The following is a 25,942-nucleotide window of genomic DNA, read 5'->3' as shown; positions in this document are numbered from 1 at the left end:
AAGTCCCAATATGCAAATTTCTTTTATCAGAGGGAAATGGTACATGTCTCTTCTTTCAGACTTGTTATTAGGACAAAATAGCCATAAACATTCTGATTACTTTAAAGCTATAGGAATAAATGATATTAACAAAAAACCTATAGGAATTTTCATTTTTATTAGATTATCAGCACTTAGCCAAACTAATGTCTTAAAGGTTGCAAGTTAGTCAGCTTACCCTCTCTCTGAATCCCGGTTTATATCTGCAAGAATGTTGACTAACTGTGGCCCATCCATAACAGTCAGGTTATGGGTTCAAGAGTCATCATTCACTTCCATTAACTGTTATTGACCTGTCTCTCTCCCACAATCTTTGATATATATCCTTTCCAGTGTCTCTCAGACACTGCCTGACATTTGGGGATCTGCTTCATGTTCAGTTCTGAGCCATTGCCCTCAAGTTTTTTTTCATATATGTGGTTACTCATCTGTCTCTAGCTGAGACAACATTTTTAGATATCTGTCGATCTTCAAGTAACTCCCTGATTGCATGCTTGTTTTGAGTCAAAGCAGGTTCCCTAACTAGACTCACAAAGCTCCTTCTGGACTTTAGTTTCCAATCAAGATGGAGCAATCTGGGCCAGATTTACACTCCCACATGAAGCAATGAAAAAAACTTGCAAACTTTAATCTCAAGTTATCAGGCAACAAAGAACAGTGATTCTGAGATGGTAAACAAGGTGAACACTGCAATGTCCCAGCTAACTACCTTGAGAAAGTTTCCAAGCTGCAGTGCACAAAGAGAAACCAGCTGTAGACAGGCAGAGTTTCTGTGGATTTATAGTATATGTGGAAGCATGCTATCTGGAAATCATAGCACAAAGACCATGAGAGGAGGAATCAAAATATGCTGTGGCATGATTCTTATACTATATATGAAGTAGCATTATATCAGTTATCAGTGGACTATGATAAGTTAGAGGTGTATCCAATAAATCCTGAAACAATCCCTAAAAGAGTGTAACAAAGAGTTACAGATAATAAGCTAATAGAGGAGATAAACTATAATCATACAAAATACTCAGTTAATCCAAAATAAGCCAGAAAAAGATGAAAAAGAGAAAAGAGTACAAATGAAAAAATAAAAGGTCTAATAAAAGATGATACAATTAAACTTAACCATACCAGTGGTCACATTAAATGAAAATGATCTAAATGCCTTAAATAAAGGCAGAGATTATCATATTGGATTAAAAAAAAAAAAGGCCCAGCTGCATTCTGCCCACAAGAAACCAACTTTAAATATAATGACAGCCACAAATAGATGAAAAGTATAACAGTGGAATAAAATATGCCATGATAACACTAGTAAAATGAGAGCTAGGATGCTTATATTAATATCAAAGTAGATTTCAGAGCAAAGAATTGTACTACAGTTAAAGGAAGTTGTTTCATAATAATAAAAGGGCCAATTTATCAAGAGGAAATATTAATCTAAACATTTGTGTGCTGAAAAACACAGCTCCAAAATATATGAGGAAAAACTAAAGGAATAGCAAGGAGAAATAAAATTATGTTGGGAAATTTCAACACTTATCTCTCGGTTATTGATATTGATGGAACAATTGGGTGGAAAATCTGCAAGCATGTAGAAGAATTAAACAGCACTGTGAACCAATTTGGGCTTCCCTGGTGTCTCAGTGGTAAAGAATCTGCCTGCTAGTGCAGGAAACTTGGGTTCGATCCTTAGGTCAGGAAAATCCCCTGGAGAAGGAAATGGCAACCCACTCCAGTATTCTTGCCTGGGAAATCCCATTGACAGAGGAGCCAAGTGGGCAAAAGGCATGGGGTCACAAATAAAGTTGTACATGATTTAGTGACTTAAAAACATCAACAACAAATGAACCGATTTGACCTCATTGGCATTTGTTGAAGAGTCTATCTAAACATAGCAGAATATATATATATATATATGTATATATATATATATATGTATATATATATACATATATACACACACACACACACACACACACATATATATATATATTTAATTATTTATTTTTAATTGAAGGATACTTGCTTGACAATGTTCTGTTGGTTTCTGCCACACATTAACATGAATCAGCCACAGGTATACATATTTCACCTCCTTCTTGAGCCTCTGTCCCACCTCCCACCCCAGAATGCACATTTATTTCGAGTGTCTATGGAAGATTTGCTTACATAGAATATATGCTGTGTCATACATTATCTCAATATATTTAAAATATTTTTTTTTACTTTGTCCATTTGAATTTTTTAATTTTTTTTAAATTGAAAGATAATTGCTTTACAGAATTTTGTTGTTTTCTGTAAAACATCGTTGATTCATACTGATATTTGAAATAATTTAAACCACAGTCTGACAACAATGGAATTAAATTAAAGATCAATAGCAATCAATAGCTTGAAAACCCCTGTATATTTGAGAATTAAATAACATGTTTCTAGATAAGCCATGGGTCAAAAAAGATATCAGAAGAGAATTTGGAAAGTATTTTGGAATGAATGAAAATGAAGACACAGCATAACAGAATTTGCAGGAAGCTCTTAAAGCAGGACTTGGGGAAATTTTATAGCATTAAATGCCTAAGTTTGAAAAGGAGAATGATCTCAAGTCAGTAATCCCTGTTTCCATCTTAAGAAACTAGAAAAAGAACAAATTAAACTCAGCACAGGGAGAGGAAACAAAATTATAAAGATTGGAACAGATGTAAATGTGAAAAAACAACAACCACCAAAATGAGAGAAAAAGTCAATGAAAACAAACACTGCTGAAGAGCAATAAAACTGATAAATCTCTTGCCAGACTTCTCAAGAAAAAAGAGAGAAGACACAACTGACACAAATGGATGAGAAAAAATCATATCACTACAAATTTCACAGACACTAAAAGGATGATAAATAAATAGTGTAAACAAATGGGAATTCCCTGGTGATTCACTGGTTAGGACACAGTACTTTCACTGCTTGATCCCTGATTGGAATCAGGCTACTGTTTAGTAGCTTAGTTGTGTCCCACTCTTTGTGACCCCATGGACTGCAGCACTCCAGGCTTCCCTGTCCATCAACAACTCCCAGAGCTTGCTCAAACTCATGTCCATTGAGTTGGTGATGCCATCCAACCTTCTCTTCCTGCCTTCAATTTTTCCCAGAATCAGGGTCTTTTCTAATGAGTCGGCTCTATGCATCAGGTGGCCAAAGGATTGGAACTTCAGCTTCAGCATCAGTCCTTCCAATGAATATTCAAGACTGACTTCTTTTAAGATTGGCTGTTTTGATCTCCTTGTAGTCCAAGGGACTCTCAAGTGTCTTCTCCAACACCACAGTTCAAAAGTCATCCAGACATGGTTATTGGAAAAACCATAGCTTTGACTATACGAACATTTGCTGCCATAGCATAGACAAAGAGAGTATAGCAAATACAATCACCTTTCAAGATAGTGACCTTGTGCACTTGTGATGTGTGGTCTGATGCAGCTTAACTCTGTAAAATCAGATTAGGCACTCCCTTTCCTGTGGGGATGGTGTGTGAAAGGTCACTTCCTCCCTGATGCTACTGCTAAGTCACTTCAGTCGTGTCTGACTCTGTGTGACCCCATCCCTAGGATTCTCCAGGCAAGAACACTGGAGTGGGTTGCCATTTCCTTCTCCAATGCATAAAAGTGAAAAATGAAAGTGAAGTTGCTCAGTCATGTCTGACTCTTTGCGACCTCATGGACTGCAGCCTACCAGGCTCCTCCGTCCATGGGATTTTCCAGGCAAGAGTACTGGAGTGGGGTGCCATTGCCTTCTCCCATTTCCTCCCTAACACTTGACTATTATTTTTCCTTTATTTGGTCTTAGCTATTTTTAAGGCGACAGCGGACTTTACCAAGTGTATTAGTTCCTAGGGCTGCCTTGATAAAGTACCGCAAGCTGGTTGGCTAAACCATCATTTTTTTTTTTTTTTAATTTTTGGCAGCATCATGTGGGATCTTAGTTCCCCAGCCAGGGATCTAACCCGTGTCTGAACCACTGTCCCACCAGGGAAGTCCCTGAGACATCAGAGATTTATTCTCTCACAGTTCCAGAGGCTAGATGTCTGAGATGGGGGTGTCAGTAGAGCCATGCCCTCCTCTGAAGGCACCAGGGATGGATCTTTGCCAGCCCTCTCTCCTCAGTTCTGGTAGTTGCCTAGCCCGGGGCAGCACAACTCTCATCTTCCCACGGCATTCTCTCTGTTTTCTTGTCTGGGTCCAACTTTCCCCTTTTTATAACAGCACCAGTAATATTGGATCAGGGGCCCACTCTAATATGATGGGTCCACATCTGACATCTGCAGTGACCCTGTTTCCAAAGTGTCACGTTCTGGGGGTTAGGGATTTGGGAGAGGGGCACAGTTCAACACCTAATGCCAAGGTTTTCCATCACTCATAATCCATGTGTCCCTACAGCATCTCGGGAATTTGTTTCTCCTCTTATCATGAGTACTTCTGGGGAATAAGTGTAAATCTATGGCTGATTCATATCAATGTATGACAAAACCCACTGAAATGTTGTGAAGTAATTAGCCTCCAACTAATAAAAAAATTAAAAAAAAAAAAAAAAAAGTGTTTCAGTGTGGATGCTTGGTGGCAGACCTTCTGAGGCCTTATATGCCTGAATTAAACTTAATCTATATTACTTGTGCTACAGCAGAAGTGTACAACAAAATATGAGCTTTAGAAAAAGAAACTAAATCACAAAATCTGGCATATATAGAGGACCCATGTGAGGTTATGGTCAGGAAAAAATACTTTTTCCTTCCAATCCAACATCCAGTACCTATTTAATGAATAGAGGAGGTGTTCTTTGGGAGGCTGGCTATAGCATAAAAGTGGTTGAAAGCTCTAGAGCACCATAAATCTGTATTAGACTTACATGATTTTGTGCATATAACAGTAATGAAAAAAGGAAAGTGGCTTAAATTAGCATATAGTAGCCAAGACTGGTTTTCTGACAATCCATGTGTCTAACAATTGGCATATGGTTCCTGAAATAGCTTACCCCACACCATTTTAATATTTTAAGTGACTTGTAGTATGTTTTTATGTTTTCCTATAAGTAAGGTCAAGAGATCAGCATAGAAAACTTTATTTTTGTTAATATCACTTTATCTTCACTGTTCTTTCAGTGAAACTAAGGTTTATAAAAGAGACTTATTTACACAATAGTGATATATTCCTTTTTGAACAAATATCAAGAGTTGACTACCTTCATACCTTCATTGTTACTAATTTATAATATTTTCCATTAGTACTTTTGTACTTTAGAATTTCATTTCATTTTGCTGTGGATACTTTTTATTTATATAAACATGTGGAAATTAAAAGTAAGTAGCTCAGTTCAGTTCGGTTCAGTTGTTCAGTTGTGTCCGACTCCTTGTGACCCCATAGACTGCAGCATGGCAGGCCTCCCTATCCATCATCAACTCCCGGAGCTTACTCAAACTCATGTCCATTGAGTCAGTGAAGACATCCAACCATCTCATCCTCTGTCGTCCCCTTCTCCTCCACCTTCAATCTTTCCCAACATCAGGGTTTTTTCCCAAGGAGTCAGTTCTTTGCATCAGGTGGCCAAAGTATTGGAGTTTCAGCTTTAGCATCAGTCCTTCCAATGAATATTCAGGACTGATTTATTTTAGGATTGACTGGTTTGATCTCCTTGCAGTCCAAGGGACTCTCAAGAGTCTTCTCCAACACCACAGTTCAAAAGCATCAGTTCTTCTGTGCTCAGCCCTCTTTATAGTCCAACTCACATCCACACATGACTACTCGAAAAACCATAGCTTTGACTAGATGGACCTTTGTTGCCAAAGTAATGTCTCTGTTTTAAAATATGCTGTCTAAGTTGGTCAAAGCGTTTCTTCCAAGGAGTAAGCGTCTTTTAATTTCATGGCTGCAATCGCCATCTGCAGTGATTTTGAAGCCCAAAAATATAAAGTCTGTCACTGTTTCCATTGCTTTCCCATCTATTTGCCATGAAGTGATGGGACCGGATGCCATGATCTTAGTTTTCTGAATGCTGAGTTTTAAGCCAGCTTTTTCACTCTCCTCTTTGACTTTCATCAAGAGGCTTTTTAGTTCTTCTTCACTTTCTGCCATAAATGTGGTGTCATCTGCATATTTGAGGTTATTGATATTTCTCCTGGCAATCTTGATTCCAGCTTGTGCTTCATCCAGCCTGGCGTTATAAGGACTTGCCGGGTGGCTCAGATGGTAAAGCGTCTGTCTACAATGAGGGAGACCCGAGTCCAATACCTGGGTTGGGAAGATACCCTGGAGAAGGAAATGGCAACCCACTCCAGTACTATTGCCTGGAAAATCCCATGGACAGAGGAGTCTGATAGACTAGAGTCCATGGGGTCGCAAAGAGTCAGACATGACTGAGTGACTTCACTTTCACTTTCACTCTGCATATATGTTAAATAAACAGGGTGGCAATATACAGCCTTAATGTACTCCTTTCCTGATTTGGAACCAGTCTGTTGTTCCATGTCCAGTTCTAACTGTTGCTTCTTGACCTGCATACAGATTTCTCAGGAGGCAGGTCAAGTGGTCTGGTATTCCCATCTCTTGAAGAATTTTCCACAGTTTATTGTGATCCACACAGTCAAAGACTTTGGCATAGTCAATAAAGCAGAAGTAGATGTTTTTTCTGGAACTCTTTTGCTTTTTCTAAGATCCAATGGATGTTGGCAATTTGATCTCTGGTTCCTCTGCCTTTTGTAAATCCAGCTTGAACATCTGGAAGTTCACAGTTCCTGTGCTGTTGAGGCCTGGCTTGGATAATTTTGAACATTACTTTGCTAGCATGTGAGATGAGTGCAATTGTGTGGTAGTTTGAGCATTCTTTGGCATTGCCTTTCCTTGTGATTGGAATGAAAACTGACTTTTTCCAGTCCTGTGGCCACTGCTGAGTAGCTCAGTTACATTCTTTTTTTTTTAATTGAAGTACATTTTTTTTTAATTGAAGTACTTGACTTTTAATTTTGTATTAGTTTCGGGTGTACAGCAAATTCACTTTTATATTTTATATATAAAATATATACAAAATTGTGTATATATATTCAGATTCTTTTCCATTATTGGTTATTATGAGGTATTGGATATAATTCCCTGTGCTTTATTGTAAACCCTTATAACTTATCTATTTGATGTATTGTAATTTGTATTGGTTAATCCCAAACTCTTAATTTATCCCCTCTTTCCTTTCCCCTTTGATAATCATACATTTGTTTTGTATGTCTGTGAGTCTCTTTCTGTTTTGTAAATAAGTTCATTTGTGTCAGTTTTTTATATTCCAGATATAGGTGGCATCATATGATACTTGTCTTCCTCTTTCTTAGTTCACTTAGTATGATAACCGTAGTAGGTCCATCCATGTTGCTGCAGATAGCATTATTTCATTCCTTTTTATACCAAAGTAGTATTTCATTGAATATATATACCACATCTTCTTAAGCCAATCATCTGTTGATGGGCACTTGGATTGTTCCCATATCTTGGCTACTGTAAATAGTGCCACTAGGAACATTGGGGTGTAATTCACGTTCTATTGTTTTGATTTGTGGCCACACAGTTGGAAATTTTTACTTATTTGTCTGTACCAGATTTTAGTTGTGGCACATGGGACCTCCGTTGCATGTTCATGATCTTTAGTTGTGGCATGTGAACTCCTAGTTTCCACATGTGGGATCTAGTTCCCAATCCAGGATCAAACTCATGGTCCCTGCATTGTGAATGCAGAGTCTTAGCCGCTGGACCACCAAGGAAGTCCCACAATTGAACACTGATCTTCTTATTTTGCAAACTGGCAGAGAAGGTTTATGTATGATAGATACAGTCCACTCAGTCTCTTCAGGACTAATTATTCCAGCCATTCATTACCATAAGCCTTTGTTTCTTCTTTTCCTCTTTGTGATTACTTGCCTTTTGGTAATTTTTAAAAAATTTTAAATTGTAATATAGTTGATTTACAATATTTACAATGTGTTAATTACTGCTATACAGCAAAGTGATTCAGTTTTACATATATATACATATGTATACATATACACATCCTTTTTTAATAGAGTCCTTTCCATTATGGTTTACCATAGGATATTGGTTATAGTTCTCTGTGCTATACAGTAAAACCTTGTTGTTTATCCATTCTATATACAAAAGCTTACATCTGCTAATCCCCACCACCCTCCCCATGCCTCCTCCAACCCCCTTTCCCTTGGTTATCACCAATCCGTTCTCCATGTTCATCACTCTGTTTCACAGATAGGTTTATTTGTTTCATATTTTAGATTCTACATATAAGTGATATCATATGGTATTTGTCTTTCTCTTTCTAACTTATTTCACTTAGTACGGTAATCTCTAATTTCATCCCTGTTGCTGCAATTGACATTATTTCATTCTTTTTATGACTGAGTAGTATTCCATCATATATAAGGACCACATCTTTATCCACGCCTCTGTTGATGGGCATTTGGATTGTTTCCATGTCTTGGCTATTGTGAATAATGCTGCTGTCAACATGGGGGTACATGTATCTTTTGGAATTTTCTCTAGGGGATCTTTCCGATCCAGGGATTGAACTGTGGTCGATTCTTTACCATATGTACCACCATGGAAGCCCTGCCATATGACCCAGCAATCCCACTTTTGGGCATACACACTGAGGAAACCAGATCTGAAAGAGACACGTGCACCCCAATGTTCATTGCAGCACTGTTTATAATAGCCAGGACATGGAAGCAACCTAGATGCCCATCAGCAGATGAATGGATAAGGAAGCTGTGGTACATATACACCATGGAATATTACTCAGCTGTCAAAAAGAATTCATTTGAATCAGTCCTAATGAGATGGATGAAACTGGAGCCCATTATACAGAGTGAAGTAAGCCAGAAAGATAAAGAACATTACAGCATACTAACACATATATATGGAATTTAGAAAGATGGTAATGATAACCCTATATGCAAAACAGAAAAAGAGACACAGAAATACAGAACAGACTTTTGAACTCTGTGGGAGAATGTGAGGGTGGGATGTTTCAAAAGAACAGCATGTATACTATCTATGGTGAAACAGATCACCAGCCCAGGTGGGATGCATGAGACAAGTGCTCCGGCCTGGTGCACTGGGAAGACCCAGAGGAGTCGGGTGAAGAGGGAGGTGGGAGGGGGGATCGGGATGGGGAATAAGTGTAAATCTATGGCTGATTCATATCAATGTATGACAAAACCCACTGAAATGTTGTGAAGTAATTAGCCTCCAACTAATAAAAAAATTAAAAAAAAAAAAAAAAAAAAAAAAAAAGAATGACTACCGACTCCAGTATTCTTGCCTGGAGAATTCTGTGGACAGAAAAGCCTGGTGGACTACAGTCCGCGGGGTCACAAAGAGTTGGACACGACTGAACAACTAACAATTTTAGTTCCATAGCCAGGAACAAGGTGTGAGTTTGGGTGATGAACATAAAGAGTGCGGATTGAAGGGAAAGACAGCGGGAAATGGTCTTACAGGGAAGGAGGACGTTTGAAACAGGCTTCACAGTGTCCCCTGGTGGGCGGAAATGTAAGGAGGTCAAGGACTGACTGAGATAAAGCCCTGACACTTGCTGAACTGGGAAATAAAAAGGGAGCGAGATTTTGAGTTGTCGTATTTTCATTGCCATTTCTTTCTAGGAATTTTTAAATTTCCCTTTTGGTTTCTTCAGTAATCTGTTCATTATTTAAAAATGTATTGTTTAATCTCCGTTTTTGTTTGTTTGTTTTGTTTTGTTTTTTACAGTTTTTTTTCTTGCAATTGATATCTAATCTCATAGTGTTGTGTTCAGAAAAGATGCTTGATATGATTGCAGTTTTCTTAAATTTATTGAGTTTTTGTTTTGTTTTGTTTTTTTTTTTGTGGCCCAACATGGATGTGGTCTATCCTGGAAAGTGTTCCATGTGCACTTGAGAAGGTGTATTCTTCTGCATTTGTATGGAATGTCCTGAAGATATCAATGAGATCCATCTCGTCTAATGTATCATTTAAGACTTGTATTTCCTTATTAATTTTCTCTTTTGATGATCTGTCCATTGGTATAAGTGGCGTGTTAAAGTCTCTTACTGTGTTACTGTCAATTTCTCCTTTTATGTCTGTTAGTCTTTGTCTCATGTATTAAGGTGCTCCTATGTTGGGTGCATGCGGCTGCTGCTGCTAAGTTGCTTCAGTCGTGTCTGACTCTGTGCGACCCCATAGACAACAACCCACCAGGCTCCCCCATCCCTGGGATTCTCCAGGCAAGAACACTGGAGTGGGTTGCTATTTCCTTCTCCAATGCATGAAAGTAAAAAGTGAAAGTGAAGTCACTCAGTCGTGTCCGACTCTTAGCGACCCCATGGACTCACCAGGCTCACCAGGAGGAGCTCACCAGGCTCCTCCATCCATTGAATTTCCCAGGCGAGAGTACTGGAGTGTGTTGCCATTGCCTTCTCCGATGTTGGGTGCATAAATATTTATAATAGTTATGTCTTCCTCTTAGACTGATACCTTGATCATTATGTAGTGTCCTTCCTTATCTCTTGCAATATTCTTTATTTTAAAGTTTACTTTGTCTGATATGAGGATTGCTACTCCAGTATTCCTTTCCTTTCCATTTGCATGGAATATGTTTTTCCATCCTCTCACTTTCAGTCTATATGTGTCTTTAGGTCTGAAGTGGGTTTCTTGTAGACAGCATACCAAAAAAACAAACGTCTATATGTGTTTTTAGGTCTGAAGTGAGCTTCTTGTAGACAGCATACCAAAAAAACAAACAACCCAATCAAAAAGTGGGAAAAAGACCTAAACAGACATTTCTCCAAAGAAGACATACAGATGGGCAACAAACACATGAAAAGATGCTCAACATCGCTCATTATTAAAGAAATGCAAATCAAAACTACAATGAAATATCACCTCACACTAGTCAGAACGGCCATCATCAAAAAGTCTACAAACAATAAATGCTGGAGAGGGCGTGGAGAAAAGGGAACACTCTTGCACTGTTGGTGGGAAGGTAAACTGATACAGCCACTATGGAAGATGATATTGAGATTCTTTAAAAAACTAGGAGTAAAACCACCATATGACCCAGCAATTCCCACTCCTAGGCATATACCCTGAGGAAACCAAAACTGAAAAAGACGCATGTACCCCAAAGTTGATTGCAGCACTATTTATAATAGCTAGAACATGGAAGCATCCTAGATGTCCATCAACAGATGAATGGATAAAAAAGCTGTGGTACATATGCACAATGGGATATTACTCTGCCATAAAAAGAAATGCATTTGAGTCAGGTTTAATGAGGTGGATGAGCATAGAGCCTATTATACAGAGTGAAGTAAGTCAGAAAGAGAAAGATAAATATATAGTATACTAACGCATATATACAGAATCTAGAAAGATGGAACTGAAGAATTTATTTACAGAGCAGCAATGGAGAAACAGACATAGAGAACAGACTTATGGACTCAGGGAGAGGGTAGGAGAAGTTGAGATGTATGGAAAGAGTAGCATGGAATCTTATGTTACCATATGTGAAAGAAATAGCCAACAGGAATTTTCTCTAGGTCTCAGGAAACTCAAACAAGAGCTCTGTATCAACCTAGAAGGGGGGGATGGGGAGGGAGATGGGAGGGAGGTTCAAGAGGGAAGGGACATAGGTATACCTATGGCTGATTCATGTTGAGGTTTAACAGAAAACAACAAAATTCTGTAAAGCAATTATCCTTTGATTAAAAAATAAATAAATATTTACAAAAGGGTGGAGCCAGACAGAAGAAGAAAGGTACCATGACAGAAAAGACAATGCTGCAAGAAGGCTAGGAAATAGAAATTCAGAGCCCTCTTACTTAAACAAGGACATTTCCAAGAAGTGCCAAAGATTATCCTTTGAAGTGATAGGAGTTATTTTAGTTATAAACTTGTACAAGCTTTCACTGGTAAGGTTTCTGCTAAAATTCTTCTCTGACACAAGGTACATATTTTTTTTAACATATTTTATATTGGTTTTATGTGTGAAGCTCCAAACTAATGCACCTTTAATTTTTCAAGTTGAATGAGCTTCAAATATTCTGTAGACTCCTACTTTGTAATTAGTGAAGTGAAAGTCGCTAAATCGTGTCCGACTCTTTGTGACCCCATTAACTATACAGTCCATGGAATTCTCCAGGCCCGAATACTGGATTGGGTAGTCTTTCCCGTCTCCAAGGGATCTTCCCAACCCAGGGATGAAACCCAGGTCTCCTGCACTGCAGGCAGATTCTTAACTCTATAATTAAGTGTGGTCTAAAAAAGAACATACATACTTATGATGATAACTTATTCATAAGATGTCATTATCATAGGTCATCACTGGCAGCTAGTCATTTTATTAGATATTAATATTCCAAACCTTTAAAGTATCATAAGTCTGTAGCTTATGGGAGAGAAAATAACTTAGATTATTTTCTTTTGACTACCAAGATTTAGGTTGAATTCAAACTGAAAAACTATACAAGTTTCACGTTTGCTATTTTCCAGGCTCAGATAACTCAGATCAACTCCAAAATCATCTTAAAATACGAAGCCAGATTATCCAATGAAATTTTAAATTTGATTTTAAAAAATTTATGCTGAGATGCTGTCAAATGCTGGTCAACATCATCTGAAGAAAGCAACCATTAAAAAAAAAGTAAGACTAATGGAGGAAATTTGCATACTGACTGGATAATTTATATTCAGTTCAGTTCAGTTCAGTCTCTCAGTCATGTCTGACTCTTTGTGACCCCATGGACTGCAGCACGCCAGGCCTCCCTGTCCATCACCAACTCCCGGAGTTTACTCAAACTTATGTCACTGAGTAGGTGATGCCATCCAACCAGCTCATCCTCTGTCATCCCCTTCTCCTCCTGCCTTCAATCTTTCCCAGAATCAGGGTTTTTTCAAATGAGTCAGCTCTTCACGTCAGGTGGCCAAAATATTGGAGTTTCAGCTTCAACATTAGTCTGTCCAATGAACATTCAGGACTGATTTCCTTTAGGATGGACTGGTTGGATCTCCTTGCAGTCCAAGGGACTCTCAGGAGTCTTTTCCAATACCACAGTTCAAAAGCATCAATTCTTCAACACTCAGCTTTCTTTATAGTCCAACTCTCACATCCATACATGACCACTGGATAAACCATAGCCTTGACCAGATGGACCTTTATTGGCAAAGTAATGTCTCTGCTTTTTAATATGCTGTCTAGGTTGGTCATAACTTTTCCAAGGAGTCAGTGTCTTTTAATTTCATGGCTGCAATCACCATCTGCAGTGATTTTGGAGCCCCCAAAAATAATGCCACTGTTTCTACTGTATCTTCATCTATTTGCCATGAAGTGATGGAACCGGATGACATGATCTTTGTTTTCTGAATGTTGAGCTTTAAGCCAACTTTTTCACTCTCCTCCTTCACTTTTATCAAGAGGCTCTTCCATTCTTCACTTTCTGCCATAAGTGTGGTGTCATCTGCATACCTGATGTTATTGATATTTCTCCCGGCAGTCTTGATTCCAGCTTGTACTTCATCCAGCCCAATGTTCCTCATGATGTACTGTGCATACAAGTTAAATAAGCAGGGTGACAATATACAGCCTTGACGTATTCCTTTCCCGATTTTGGACCAGTCTGTTGTTCCATGTCCGGTTTTAACTGTTGCTTCCTGACCTGCATACAGATTTTTCAAGAGGCAGGTCAGGTGGTCTGGTATTCCTATATCTTTCAGAATTTTCCACAGTTTGTGGTGATCCACACAGTCAAAGGCTTTGGTATAGTCAATAAAGCAGAAATAGATGTTTTTCTGGAATTCTCTTCTTTTTCGATGATCCAACGGATGTTGGCAATTTGATCTCTGGTTCCTCTGCCTTTTCTAAAACCGGCTTGAACACCTGGAATTTCACAGTTCACATACTGTTGATTCCTAGCTTGGAGAATTTTGAGCATTACAAGTAGGAAGTCAAGAAACACCTGAAGTAACAGTCAAATTTGGCCTTGGGGTACAAAATGAAGCAGGGCAAAGGGCAATAGAATTTTGCTAAGAGAATGCACTGGCAAACACACTATTCTAATAACACAAGAGAAGACTCTACACACGGACATCACCATATGGTCAACACCAAGATCAGACTGATTATATTCTTTGCAGCTGAAGATGGAGAAGCTCTATATAGTTAGCAAAAACTGAACCATGAGCTGACTGTGGCTCAGATTGTGGACTCATTATTGCCAATTCAGACTTAAACTGAAGAAAGTAGGGAAAACCACTAGACCATTCAGGTATGACCTAAATCAAATCCCTATGATTATACAGTGGACGTGAGAAATAGATTTAAGGGACTAGACTTGATAGACAGAGTGCCAGAAGAACTATGGACAGAGGTTCGTGACATTGTACATGAGACAGGGAGCAACACTGTCCCCAATAAAAAGAAATACAAAAAAGCAAAATGACTATCTGAGGAGGCCTTACAAATAGCTGTGAAAAGAAGAGAAGGGAAAAGCAAGGAGAAAAGGAAAGATATTCCCATTTGAATGCAGAGTTCCAAAGAAGACAAGGAGAGATAAGAAATCCTTCTGCAGTGATCAGTGCAAATAAATAGAGAAAAACAATAGAATGGGAAAGACTAGAGAACTCTTCAAGCAAATTAGACATGCCAAGGGAACATTTCATTCAAAGATGTGCTCAATAAAGAACAGAAATAGTATGAATCTAACAGAAGCAGAAGATATTAAGAAGAGGTGCCAAGAATACACAGAAGAGCTATACAAAAAAGATCATGACCCAGATAACCATGATGTTGTGACCGCTCATCTAGAGCCAGACATCCTGGAATGTGAAGTCAAGTGGGCCTTAGGAAGCATCACTACAAACAAAGCTAGTGGAGGTGATGGAATTCTAGTTGAGCTATTTCAAATCCTGAAAGATGACGCTGTGAAAGTGCTGCCCTCTTTTTTTTTTTTTTTGTGGCATCTTTGTCTGGTTTTGGAATTAGGGTGGTGGTGGCCTCATAGAATGAGTTTGGAAGTTTACCTTCTTCTGCAATTTTCTGGAAGAGTTTGAGTAAGATAGGTGTTAGCTCTTCTCTAAATTTTTGGTAGAATTCAGCTGTGAAGCCATCTGGTCCTGGGCTTTTGTTTGCTGGAAGATTTCTGATTACAGTTTTGATTTCCTTGCTTGTGATGGGTCTGTTCAGATCTTCTATTTCTTTCTGGTTCAGTTTTGGAAGGTTATACTTTTCTAAGAATTTGTCCATTTCATCCAAGTTGTCCATTTTATTGGCATAGAGCTGCTGGTAGTAGTCTCTTATGATCCTTTGTATTTCAGTGTTGTCTGTTGTGATCTCTCCATTTTCATTTCTAATTTTGTTAATTTAGTTCTTCTCTCTTTGTTTCTTAATGAGTCTTGCTAATGGTTTGTCAATTTTGTTTATTTTTTCAAAAAACCAGCTTTTAGCTTTGTTGATTTTTGCTATGGTCTCTTTAGTTTCTTTTGCATTTATTTCTGCCCTAATTTTTAAGATTTCTTTCCTTCTACTAACCCTGGGGTTCTTCATTTCTTCCTTCTCTAATTGCTTTAGGTGTAGAGTTAGGTTATTTATTTGACTTTTTTTCTTGTTTCTTGAGGTAAGCCTGTAATGCGAACACGCCAGTCAGGATGGCTGCTATCCAAAAGTCTACAAGCAATAGATGCTGGAGAGGGTGTGGAGAAAAGGGAACCCTCTTACACTGTTGGTGGGAATGCAAACTAGTACAGCCACTATGGAGAACAGTGTGGAGATTCCTTAAAAAACTGGAAATAGAACTGCCATATGACCCAGCAATCCCACTTCTGGGCATACACACTGAGGAAACCAGATCTGAAAGAGACACGTGCACCCCAATGTTCATCACAGCACACTGTTTATAATAGCCAGGACATAGAAGCAACCTAGATGCCCATCAGCAGATGAATGGATAAGGAAGCTGTGGTACATATACACCATGGAATATTACTCAGCCGTTAAAAAGAATTCATTTGAATCAGTTCTAATGAGATGGATGAAACTGGAGCCCATTATACAGAGTGAAGTAAGCCAGAAAGATAAAGAACATTACAGCATACTAACACATATATATGGAATTTAGAAAGATGGTAATGATAACCCTATATGCAAAACAGAAAAAGAGACACAGATGTACAGAACAGACTTTTGGACTCTGTGGGAGAAGGCGAGGGTGGGATGTTTCGAGAGAACAGCATGTATATTATCTATAGTGAAACAGATCACCAGCCCAGGTGGGATGCATGAGACAAGTGCTCGGGCCTGGTGCACTGGGAAGACCCAGAGGAATCAGGTGGAGAGGGTAGTGGGAGGGGAGATCAGGATGGGGAATACATGTAACTCCATGGCTGATTCATGTCAATGTATGACAAAACCCACTGCAATGTTGTGAAGTAATTAGTCTCCAACTAATAAAAATAAATGAAGAAAAAAAAAAAAAAAAAAGAAAGTGCTGCACTCAATATGCCAGTAAATTTGGAAAACTCAGCAGTGGCAACAGGACTGGAAAAGGTCAGTTTTCATTCCAATCCCAAAGAAAGGCAATGCCAAAGAATGCTCAAGCTACCACACTGTTGCACTCATCTCACATGCTAGGAAAGTAATAATTTATATTAAGGAATTATTATTAATTTTTATATGAGATAATAGTATTGTGTTTGTGTATTTTTTTTAATTTGTTATCTTTTAGAGATACAAATTGGAGGGCAATGGATAGAAGTTTAATTGAAACAAAATTGACCATGTAGTGATAACTGTTGAATCTAAGTAATGTTTATATGGGCATTCATTCATACTTCTTGTTCTACTTTTCTGTTTGAACTGTTTTTCATACTAAGCCATAAAAATTTGATCAGAATTTTTGCTTCTATTTGTGAATTTTAAAAAGACCAGGCTATCCCAGAACAGTTCTAACCCTTTACAGTTTATCTTTTCAAAAAGGGTAATACCAGTAGGAAGTCAAGTCTGTAGCTCCCACGATGCTGTATAAATGTATACTCCACCTCTTAAAACTTTTATGCATCAGCAGCTACTTTATGCCATCTGTGAATTTCATGATGACCTTACAGACCCCACCAGAATACTACCAGTAGAGGCAGAGGCTGTGGGAAAGTCAGATCTGAATGAACACAAGACATCTTTATATGCTCCTGGTAGGTTAGGAGGATGGTCCAGATTGATTAAAAGTCAAGAAGGGATTTTGCTGACAGCAGTGGACTGGGTGATCTGTGAATAAACAGATACCCTAGAAACTGATAGTGAGAAGTCAATACAGCATAATGAAAATTTGAACCTAAGCCAATTATAGATTCATATCTTGATTCAATCAATTGCTCAATGTGATATTACTATATGTTATAGAGCATCAGTTAACTCATATCATACTTCATATAATAGGGGACTGTTGGAGATTAAATAAAACATGTAAAACGTGAGGAAAGTGTTAACACAGCAGGTCTGGTTGTTTGGTCTTTGTATGTCAAAGGAACTGGAAACTATGATTTGACTATTGTCCAATCCTGGAGGAATGGTCTAATGTTAATTGGTTGATGATCATGTTTTGTTCACTTGATTATTTTGCACAAGTATCAACATCAATAATGTGCATCTGGTGTCACTGTTGTGATCCTGGGTTTCACTTGTCATGGCTGGTCATGGAACATGATGTACCTATGAGACCTGTTCTTAATAAAAGCCTCAGATGCTGAGGCTTCCCTGGGCAGAGACATGTTGCACACTAGTGCAAACTTCTAGTTTGTTGCTAGAGAAGAGAGCATGTCCTAGATGGCCCCAGAGAGGCAAGTACTCAAAAGCATGTGTCCAACTTCTCTGATTCCTCTGAATAGACATCTTTTTCCTGTTGGTCTTGGTTTGTATATTTTTGCTCTAATAAACCTCAGTCATGAGTATAATCTGCTTTTGAGTCTTGTGAATCCTTTTGCTAAATCAGCAAAATTGAGGGGAAGGTGGCCCTCAGATGTCCCGGACATAAAAGGACTAGTACAATGTAAGGCAAGCAGTACACATTCAATATATGCCAGCTATGGAATTTAACTGATCCTGCTGGATGTGACAGGGGACTGACCTCACTGTACTAGAGTGTAGGCTGGGACTCCTGGATTTTGCCCACTTTTCTGAACCATGCTCTTGGAAGCAGGCAAGGATAACCTCTCATCAGTGGAGAAGTTGGAAAACATAACTCCAAGGTTTCCCCCTGGCCTCCCAGCCCTGCTGATGCCAAGTGGGAAGGTATCATGTGAAGAAAGTGGGTAGATAGCCAACCTCTAACTGGGGCATTCTGAGAATGCACAACAGGGCAAATTTTTTTTTTATCATTTTGAAAGATAACAAAAAGAATAGAAACATTTAACATCAGTGCTAGAGCCCAGGACCCTTACTTTGGTAGCAGTCACCAGAGGCAGTGGTATATTGGGACTTTCCTAGTGGTTCAGTGGCTAAAATTCCACACTCCCAAAGCAGGGGGCCTAGGTTCTATCCCTGGTCAGGGAACTAGATCCCACATGATGCAACTAAGAGTTTGCATGCCACAACTAAGAACTGGTATGGTCAAATAAATATTTTTTTAAAACAGGAAATGACTATCAGGGATTTCCCCAATGCACCAGAACCAAGCACACAGAGCCATTTCTGTCACGCACTGGGCACCACAGAAAGACAGTCTTAAACTGTGAAGACTATATGTCAACATCAAAAAAAAAAAAAAAAGCTAATTGGGTTGAGACTTCAATTGAGGGCTAATCAAAAGAAAAGAGGAGCCCAGGGTACTGATCTTGCAATACCTTTCTATATTTGTGTGTGTGTGATTATGGTTCCCATCCAAGTGGTTGCCTGTGTCCAACTCTTTTCAGCCCCATGGACTGTAGCCCTTCAGGCTCCTCTGTCCATGGGATTTCCCAGGCAAGAATACTGGAGTGGGTTGCTGTTTCCTCCTCCAAAGGATCATCCTGACCCAGGGATCGAACCCACATCTCCTGCACTAGCAAGAGGATTCTTTACTACTATGCCACCTGGGAAACCCATCCAAGTGACCAGATGTAAGTTGTTGTTGTTGTTCAGTCACCAAGTCCTGTCTGACTCTTTGTGACCCCATGGACTGCAGTGCACCAGGCTTCCTTGTCCCTCACCACCTCCTGGAGTTTGCCCAAGCAGATCTAACATACCTCCAAAAGAGATGTATACCTCTAAAATGCAATAATAATTACAGTAAAATCAGTTGTTATGTCACACATTTATTTACTATTTCTCAAGTAAATTGCCTCGAGATGGATAGGTCTAATCTTAATAGTGATCCCATGTGGATTGTTCCACCAGGTTCTTATGGTGAGAATATAATAGTTGGTAGAAGTTTGCTTCTTCTGCATGAGTGGTCCCCTTATTTTTTTTGAGCCCTTAATTATTTTGGGAGGTTTTATAGGCGGCTTCCTTGCATTTTATGTTGCCCATAATAGTCATCTCCCTGTCACTCTCACTGTCATTGCTATATGTTGACAAATGGCTATCATTCATGTCGCCATACAGTGCATTGTCTTTGGGCTCTGTCTTGTGAGATGACTTGTAAAAGCACTTCAGTTTGCTTGAAGAAAGTGGAACTGGAACATGCTTCATATTCTCTTCTGAAATATGAGTGATGAATGGCTCAGAAACAGCACAGCAAACAAGGCACTTTTCTTTGTAGTATTGACAAAACTTCACTGGTTGAGGCCTAGATAATATTTCTGCCCTACCTTCACTAGCCAGGCTTTTTAGTTTAAGATGTCTCTGGAGTTTGGTCAGTTTCGGTATACTTGATTGCACAGGGACACTTTGACTCTTTGGATAGGGTGGAGACATTTTGGTTGGCTTGACTGGACATTGTAGACTTGATGGCCAAGTTGGCTTGATGGCTTTCTTTGCACAGGATGGACTGACCTGACCAACTAGCTTATGGGCATGAGACCGCCTATGTGCCTTTTTTGGACTGCGTGTTCTATGCAACTTTTCCTGGGGGACTGATCCTAACACTTTTTTGGGATTTGATGGCTTGGATGGGTTTTGTTGACTCGAGGGCCTGACTAACTTTTCTACACTTGAAGGAACAGAGACTTTTTGTGGAGTTGAGGGCCCAGATGACTTATCTATACTAGATAGCATTAATTGTTTTTCTAGATTGCCTGGACCAGCAGTCGGTGACTTGGACTCAGTGAATGATATTTTAGATGACGTGGATGCTTTGGTGATGTCTTCTTTCTTGACCCTGAAAATACAGGAGATTTGGAGTATGACAATTTAAATCAGAAGAGTACTCTTGCTATCACTGGAAAACATGGGCTATAGTGTCGGTTTAGACTTCTGGTCTTTTTTTGGCTCTAGCAGGAAAACTGAACACAGTAAGAATTGGAGAGTGGTGAAAACCATGACTCAGGTTACAGATTTGAACTCCTGTTAAATTCTTTTTCCTTTTCTTAATTTTACTGTTTCAACCACAGTAGATAACCATATAGTCATGTATGGAGTGACACAAACTTGTTTCAAATCTGCCTTTGAGAGGGAGAGAGATAATTTTATCTACTCCAGAAATTAAGCTTTATATAAAAAAGTCACAAGTTAATATGCAAATGAGGCACAAATGTCACAACTTGTCACATAAAAAAGTCTTTAGACCAAATTCATTGCTTTCCTATCATATTTACACCATCAAATTTTGTATCCATGTATGTTTATACACACTAGATTACTCTAAAACCAAAGGAATAGAACAGTGATATATTTCAGTCACCAGTCCTTGGATTGGGAAATTTTTAGGGACCCAGTATGTCAGAGCCAGTTTGATCTTCCTATATGAAAGTCAGGGACTAGTATCACTGAACACAATAATTTTTCATGCTATTACATCTTAACATAGTAGATTATCCAAAATGCATTACTATCTTTGGAATGCAGAGACCCAACTCCTTCTCTCTCCCCTGAGAAGATTTTGATTCTGTCTTAGATAGTCATCCCCTCTTTTCCTAGACTCAATTTATAATGAAATTAGCAACCTGGGGCTCAACTGAACCCTGAGTAGGAGATAGTTTTGGCTCAAATTGATAATATATTTGAGATCATTTAAGAGCTTCATTTAAGTGAACATATCCAACCCACAAGATGTTGGTAGCTCTTTTGACGTCTAAAGTTAACTTTAAGTAACCATAACAACAGTGAACCCGTCTATGTTTATGTGCATGCGCACATTCCCCTCTGGCCCCTTGTATTTTTAATTCATAGGTGTAAGACTTATGTTGCTGCTTTGGGGGCATCCTCGCTCTCACAGTTATAGAGTTATAGTGAAGAATGCACACACCCCCCACCACCCCTTTTATTTTGAATTCAAAAGTGTAAGACTTACGTTGCTGCACCATAGGCTTTCTTGCTCACACAGCCATAGTGAATAAAACAATAACATCTTAAAATAAAGCTGATGATGATGATAGCAATTATGAAAATGAGTAGCCGGTGCTGTACTCCTTCAATTCTTCTCTGCCTGGGTTCAACAGTTGTAGCTTCTGTGAAAGAAAATATGTCATCAGAACATGTGCTAGGTAACCAAGTCTGCTTCCATTTTGATGGGGTTGTTATTATAGGTCAAAGTCAAATCTCATCATCAATTATTTCTTTAAGCATAAAAAGTGTTCCACTGTCATTTTCCTTGCTCTATCACATCCCCAGCCAGCCACAGTCTAGAAGCCAAATCTGGGAGCTATCTCTAGCTAATCAGTATAATTACCTACGTTACCCCACATCGTGGCTTATTCAACCCATTACCTAAGTTTTTGAGTGTGTGAATGTACTTGAGTGTTTACGTGTGTGTGTGTGTGAATGTGTATGGTGGGAAAAGGGATGGGACAAGAAAAAAAACATTCTTGAAACCCACTTTGTGTTAGGTACCATGCTAGATTCATTCATTCACATAGAATTTTCTAGTTTGACTGGCGGGGGGAGGAGGCAGGGGTTGGTGGATTGGGTGAGGAAGGGGAATGAAGGGGGACAATATGGCTGTACTCTTCATGTTTCTATGTTGTTTGGAATTTTTACATGGAAGTAAAACTCTCAGATGTTGTTCTAGAAATTCTCAAAGACCTACTCATAGTAAGGTAGAAGACACAGCAGATTTCTTAAACACCGCTAGCTTGTCTAATTAAGTACTTGAATGTATTTAAATTAATAGATCATAGTTTCTAGCATTTAAGGTTAGGCACATACCTGCAGTATCAGATCCATTGCTTTCTTGTCTATCTAAACAACTATTTGTCCAAATTGATAAAAGGAGGACATAAATGAAGAGATTCATGTCCGGGACCTTGTTGAAGGTTTCCTCTTCCAGGGAAACTGCTGGGTTTAACCTGGCTCAGCTTGCTTTAGGGGGCTATGACATCATAATCATTCTATGTCATATCCTGACAGCATAATCTCACCATGGGGAGGCATGAGCTCCTGTGTACAAATATTATGAAAAGACTTTTAATCATTTATTTCTCCATTACATCAAATATTCTATCAAATTTGAATCAAAAAGTTTGAGACATTATTAAGCACAGAAGGCAGAGAAAATGGGTTAGCTCTAGATACTTTATTAAATGTTAGGGAGGCACCTTACAGCCCTATTGTTGTTCTTGTGTGTTACAGAGGTTAAATCATCCTGGGGTATAAGCTTGTAGGAATTTTTATTACTAAAGTTAAGATTTTGAATAGCCTTCAAGCTTTTTATTGAGCTACTGTTAATGGGTACCATTAAAGACTTTCTGGCTAGAGAGTGACATGATGAGATCTCCATTTTAGAAAAACCCCTCTAGCTGTTGTATGGGGACTAAATTGCTGGGGTTAAAGTAATTTAGGCAATTGAAAGGCTATTACATAGGTCCAGCTGATGGAGGATGATGGCTTGAAGCAGAGTGGTAAAGATGGAGAGAAATCAATGCATTCAAGGAGTATTTCGATGTGGATAGGACTTGAGGAAGGGTAGGCCATGGGGCATGAAGGAGAGAGAGGTAGCAGGGATGATTCATTGCTTCAACAAAAACGTGTTGGATTTCTATAGGACAGGAAGATTTCTGTTAAGCATGAGCATTCAAACAAGCACAGTCCCTGCCTTCAAGAGCTGGAAATTAATGGGAGAGACAGACACGTAAATAACCGATAACTAGGTTATGTAATGGGACTTCCCTGGTAGCTCAGCTGGTGAAGAATCTGCATGCAATGCAGGAGACCCAGGTCGACAAGATCCCCTGGAGAAGGGATGGGCTGCCCACTCCCAGTACTCCTGGGCTTCCCTGGTGGCTCAGATGGTAAAGAATATGCCTGTAATGCAGGAGACCTGGGTTCGATCCCTGGGTTGGGAAGATCCCCTGGAGGAGGGTATGGCAACCCACTCTAGTATTCTTGCCTGGAGAATCCCCATGGACAGAGGAGCCTGGCGGGCTGCAATCCATGGGACACAAAGAGTTGGACATGACTGAGCAACTAAGCAGCAGCACAGCACAGCACAGGGTATATAATGGGCTTCCCAGGTGGTGCTAGTGATAAAGAACCCGCCTGCCAATGTAAGAGACATGCGTTCAATCCCTAGGTCGGGAAGAACCCCTGGAGGGGGTGCATGGCAACCCACCCAAATAGTCCTGTCTGGAGAATCCCATGGACAGAGGAGCCTGGCAAGCTACAGTCCATAGGGTTGCACAGAGTCAGACACGACTGAAGTGACTTAGCATGCACACACACAGGGTGTGTGATGTCATATGCAGGCAGTGATGTTGCAGGATACAGTGCCACAAGAGCACACAAAAGGACTGTCTCTTCAAAGTGGAGACTTCTGGAGGAGATGACCCTTGAGCTGAGGTGGGGTTTTGTGTGTGTGTGTGTGTGTGTGTGTGTGTGTGTGTGTGGTTTTTATTTTTATTTATTTTTTAATTAATTTATTTTAATTGGAGAGAATTACTTTACAATATTTTGGCAATTTTTGCCATACATACATGAATCAGCCACAGTTGCACATATGTCTCCCCATCCTGAACCCCCCTTCCACCTCCCTCCCCACCCCATCCCTCTGGGTTGTCCCAGAGCACTGGCTTTGAGTACCTTGCTTCGCATCGAACTTGCGCTGGTCATCTATTTTACATATGGTAATATAAATGTTTCAATGTTCTTCTCTCAAATCATCCCACCCTCGCCTTCTTCCACTGAGTCCAAAAGCCTGTTCTGTATGTCTGTGTTTCCTTTGCTGCCCTGCGCATAGGATTATCGGTACTATCTTTCTAGATTCCACATGTATGTGTTACTATACAGTATTTGTCTTTCTCTTTCTGACTTATTTCACTCTGTATAATAAGCTCTAGGCTCATCCATCTCATTAGAACTGGCTCAAATGTATTCTTTTTATAGCTGAGTAATATTCCATTGTGTATATGTACCACAACTGCCTTATCCATTTGTCTGCCAATGGACATCTAGGTTGCTTCCATGTCCTAGCTATTGTAAACTGTGCTGCAATGAACAATGGGGTACATGTATTTGTTTCAATTCTGGTTTCCTCTGCTGGTGTGTATGCCCAGCAGTTGAATTGCAGCTGTTCTGACAACCAAGAGATGATACCTGATTGTGGTTTTGATTTGCATTTTTCTAATAATGAGTGATGTTGAGCATCTTTTCATGTGTTTATTAACCCTTTGTATGTCTTCTTTGGAGAAATGCATATATATGTATATGTATATATATATGTATATATATGTATATATATGTATATGTATACATATATGTATATATATGTATATGTATACATATATGTATATATATGTATATATGTATGTATATATATGTATACATATATGTATGTACGTGTGTATATATATATATATATACACAGTATATTCAAGGAAGCAGTTATCTGGTGAGATTTTGAAGTAATGTTATTTTATCCTTTATGTTTTGCTCTGTCTTTTTTTTTTTTTTGCTCTGTCTTATTTTTAATAGAGATGGATAGATAGATATGTAGATGGACAGATGGATAGACACAGGGGTGAAAAACATTGAATCAGGTAGAATACAAGTGCAGAAAATACTTTCCCAAATTGGCTTAAGCAAAAAGGAACTTTATTAACTCACTTTACCAAAATATCTGAAGGCAGCATTGTCTTCAATCACCTGGTCCATCAGTCAAAAGCAATTTATTAAGTTCATGATTATATGCCTTTTATATATGTTAAAAGGCACTCTCACTGCTGAGATTACAGCAGTGAGAAAGACAATGGCCCTGATCTGTATTATATTCTGAAGAGGTCAGAGAGAAAATAAATACATGAGCATATGTTAAATGTATTTGTATACATTCCAGGTTCTGATAAACACCACGGAGAAGCTAAGTTCAGGAAATGTGATAGAGGGTAGCAGTGAAGGTTTGCTTTGGTTTGAATGATCTGGAAACTCCTTTCAGAAAGTGCTATCATTTCAGTTGAGGTTTGAATGACAAGACAGTTCTGCAATGATATCAGGGAGTTCCATGAAGAATAAACAGCAAGGACAAAGGCCCCTGGGCAGAAATTACAGTTGAATTAAAGTGAATCAGGCAGAGATCAAATAGAGGTGAGGTAGGAGAGCAGAGCAAGACCAGATTCTAAAAATCCTAAGGGGTGGTGATGAGGAAGGAGAGGAGAATCAGGTTTAGTTCTCCCTAGTCGAACACCTCCAAGGCATTATGGAGGCCTGGGGTGGGAGAGGTGGATTCTGTTTCACATAAATACTCCCTAGGTTTTCAGGGAATAACTCACATGATACACCTTTATTCTCT

General features: G+C 39.0%; 1 protein-coding gene across 1 annotated transcript; it reads right to left on the bottom strand.

Annotated features, from left to right (window-relative positions):
• Nucleotides 1–19,539: 19,539 nt before the first annotated feature.
• On the bottom strand, nt 19,540–22,494 carry LOC122689196 (uncharacterized protein CXorf66 homolog). The gene is made up of 3 exons (XM_043895405.1): nt 22,369–22,494; nt 21,515–21,671; nt 19,540–20,383 (listed from the first exon to the last, which is right to left on the bottom strand). The coding sequence occupies exons 1-3, from the start codon at nt 22,454–22,456 to the stop codon at nt 19,540–19,542; spliced, it is 1,089 nt and encodes a 362-aa protein (XP_043751340.1). The 5' UTR covers nt 22,457–22,494.
• Nucleotides 22,495–25,942: the final 3,448 nt, after the last annotated feature.

This window comes from Cervus elaphus, chromosome X (genome assembly GCF_910594005.1).
Source record: "Cervus elaphus chromosome X, mCerEla1.1, whole genome shotgun sequence".
Taxonomy (NCBI): Eukaryota; Metazoa; Chordata; class Mammalia; order Artiodactyla; family Cervidae; genus Cervus; species Cervus elaphus.
This window is presented reverse-complemented; position numbering and strand designations above follow the sequence as displayed.

Bases quoted from the DNA above. Each gene is read 5' to 3' on its own strand.
- LOC122689196 (XM_043895405.1), bottom strand. From the start codon at position 22,456: ATGAATCTCTTCATTTATGTCCTCCTTTTATCAATTTGGACAAATAGT. The intron at 21,672-22,368 runs GTATGTGCCTAA...TTTCTTTCACAG, and splicing joins CAATGGATCTGATACTGCAG to AAGCTACAACTGTTGAACCC. The intron at 20,384-21,514 runs GTAAGTCTTACA...CTGTATTTTCAG, and splicing joins AAAGCCTATGGTGCAGCAAC to GGTCAAGAAAGAAGACATCA.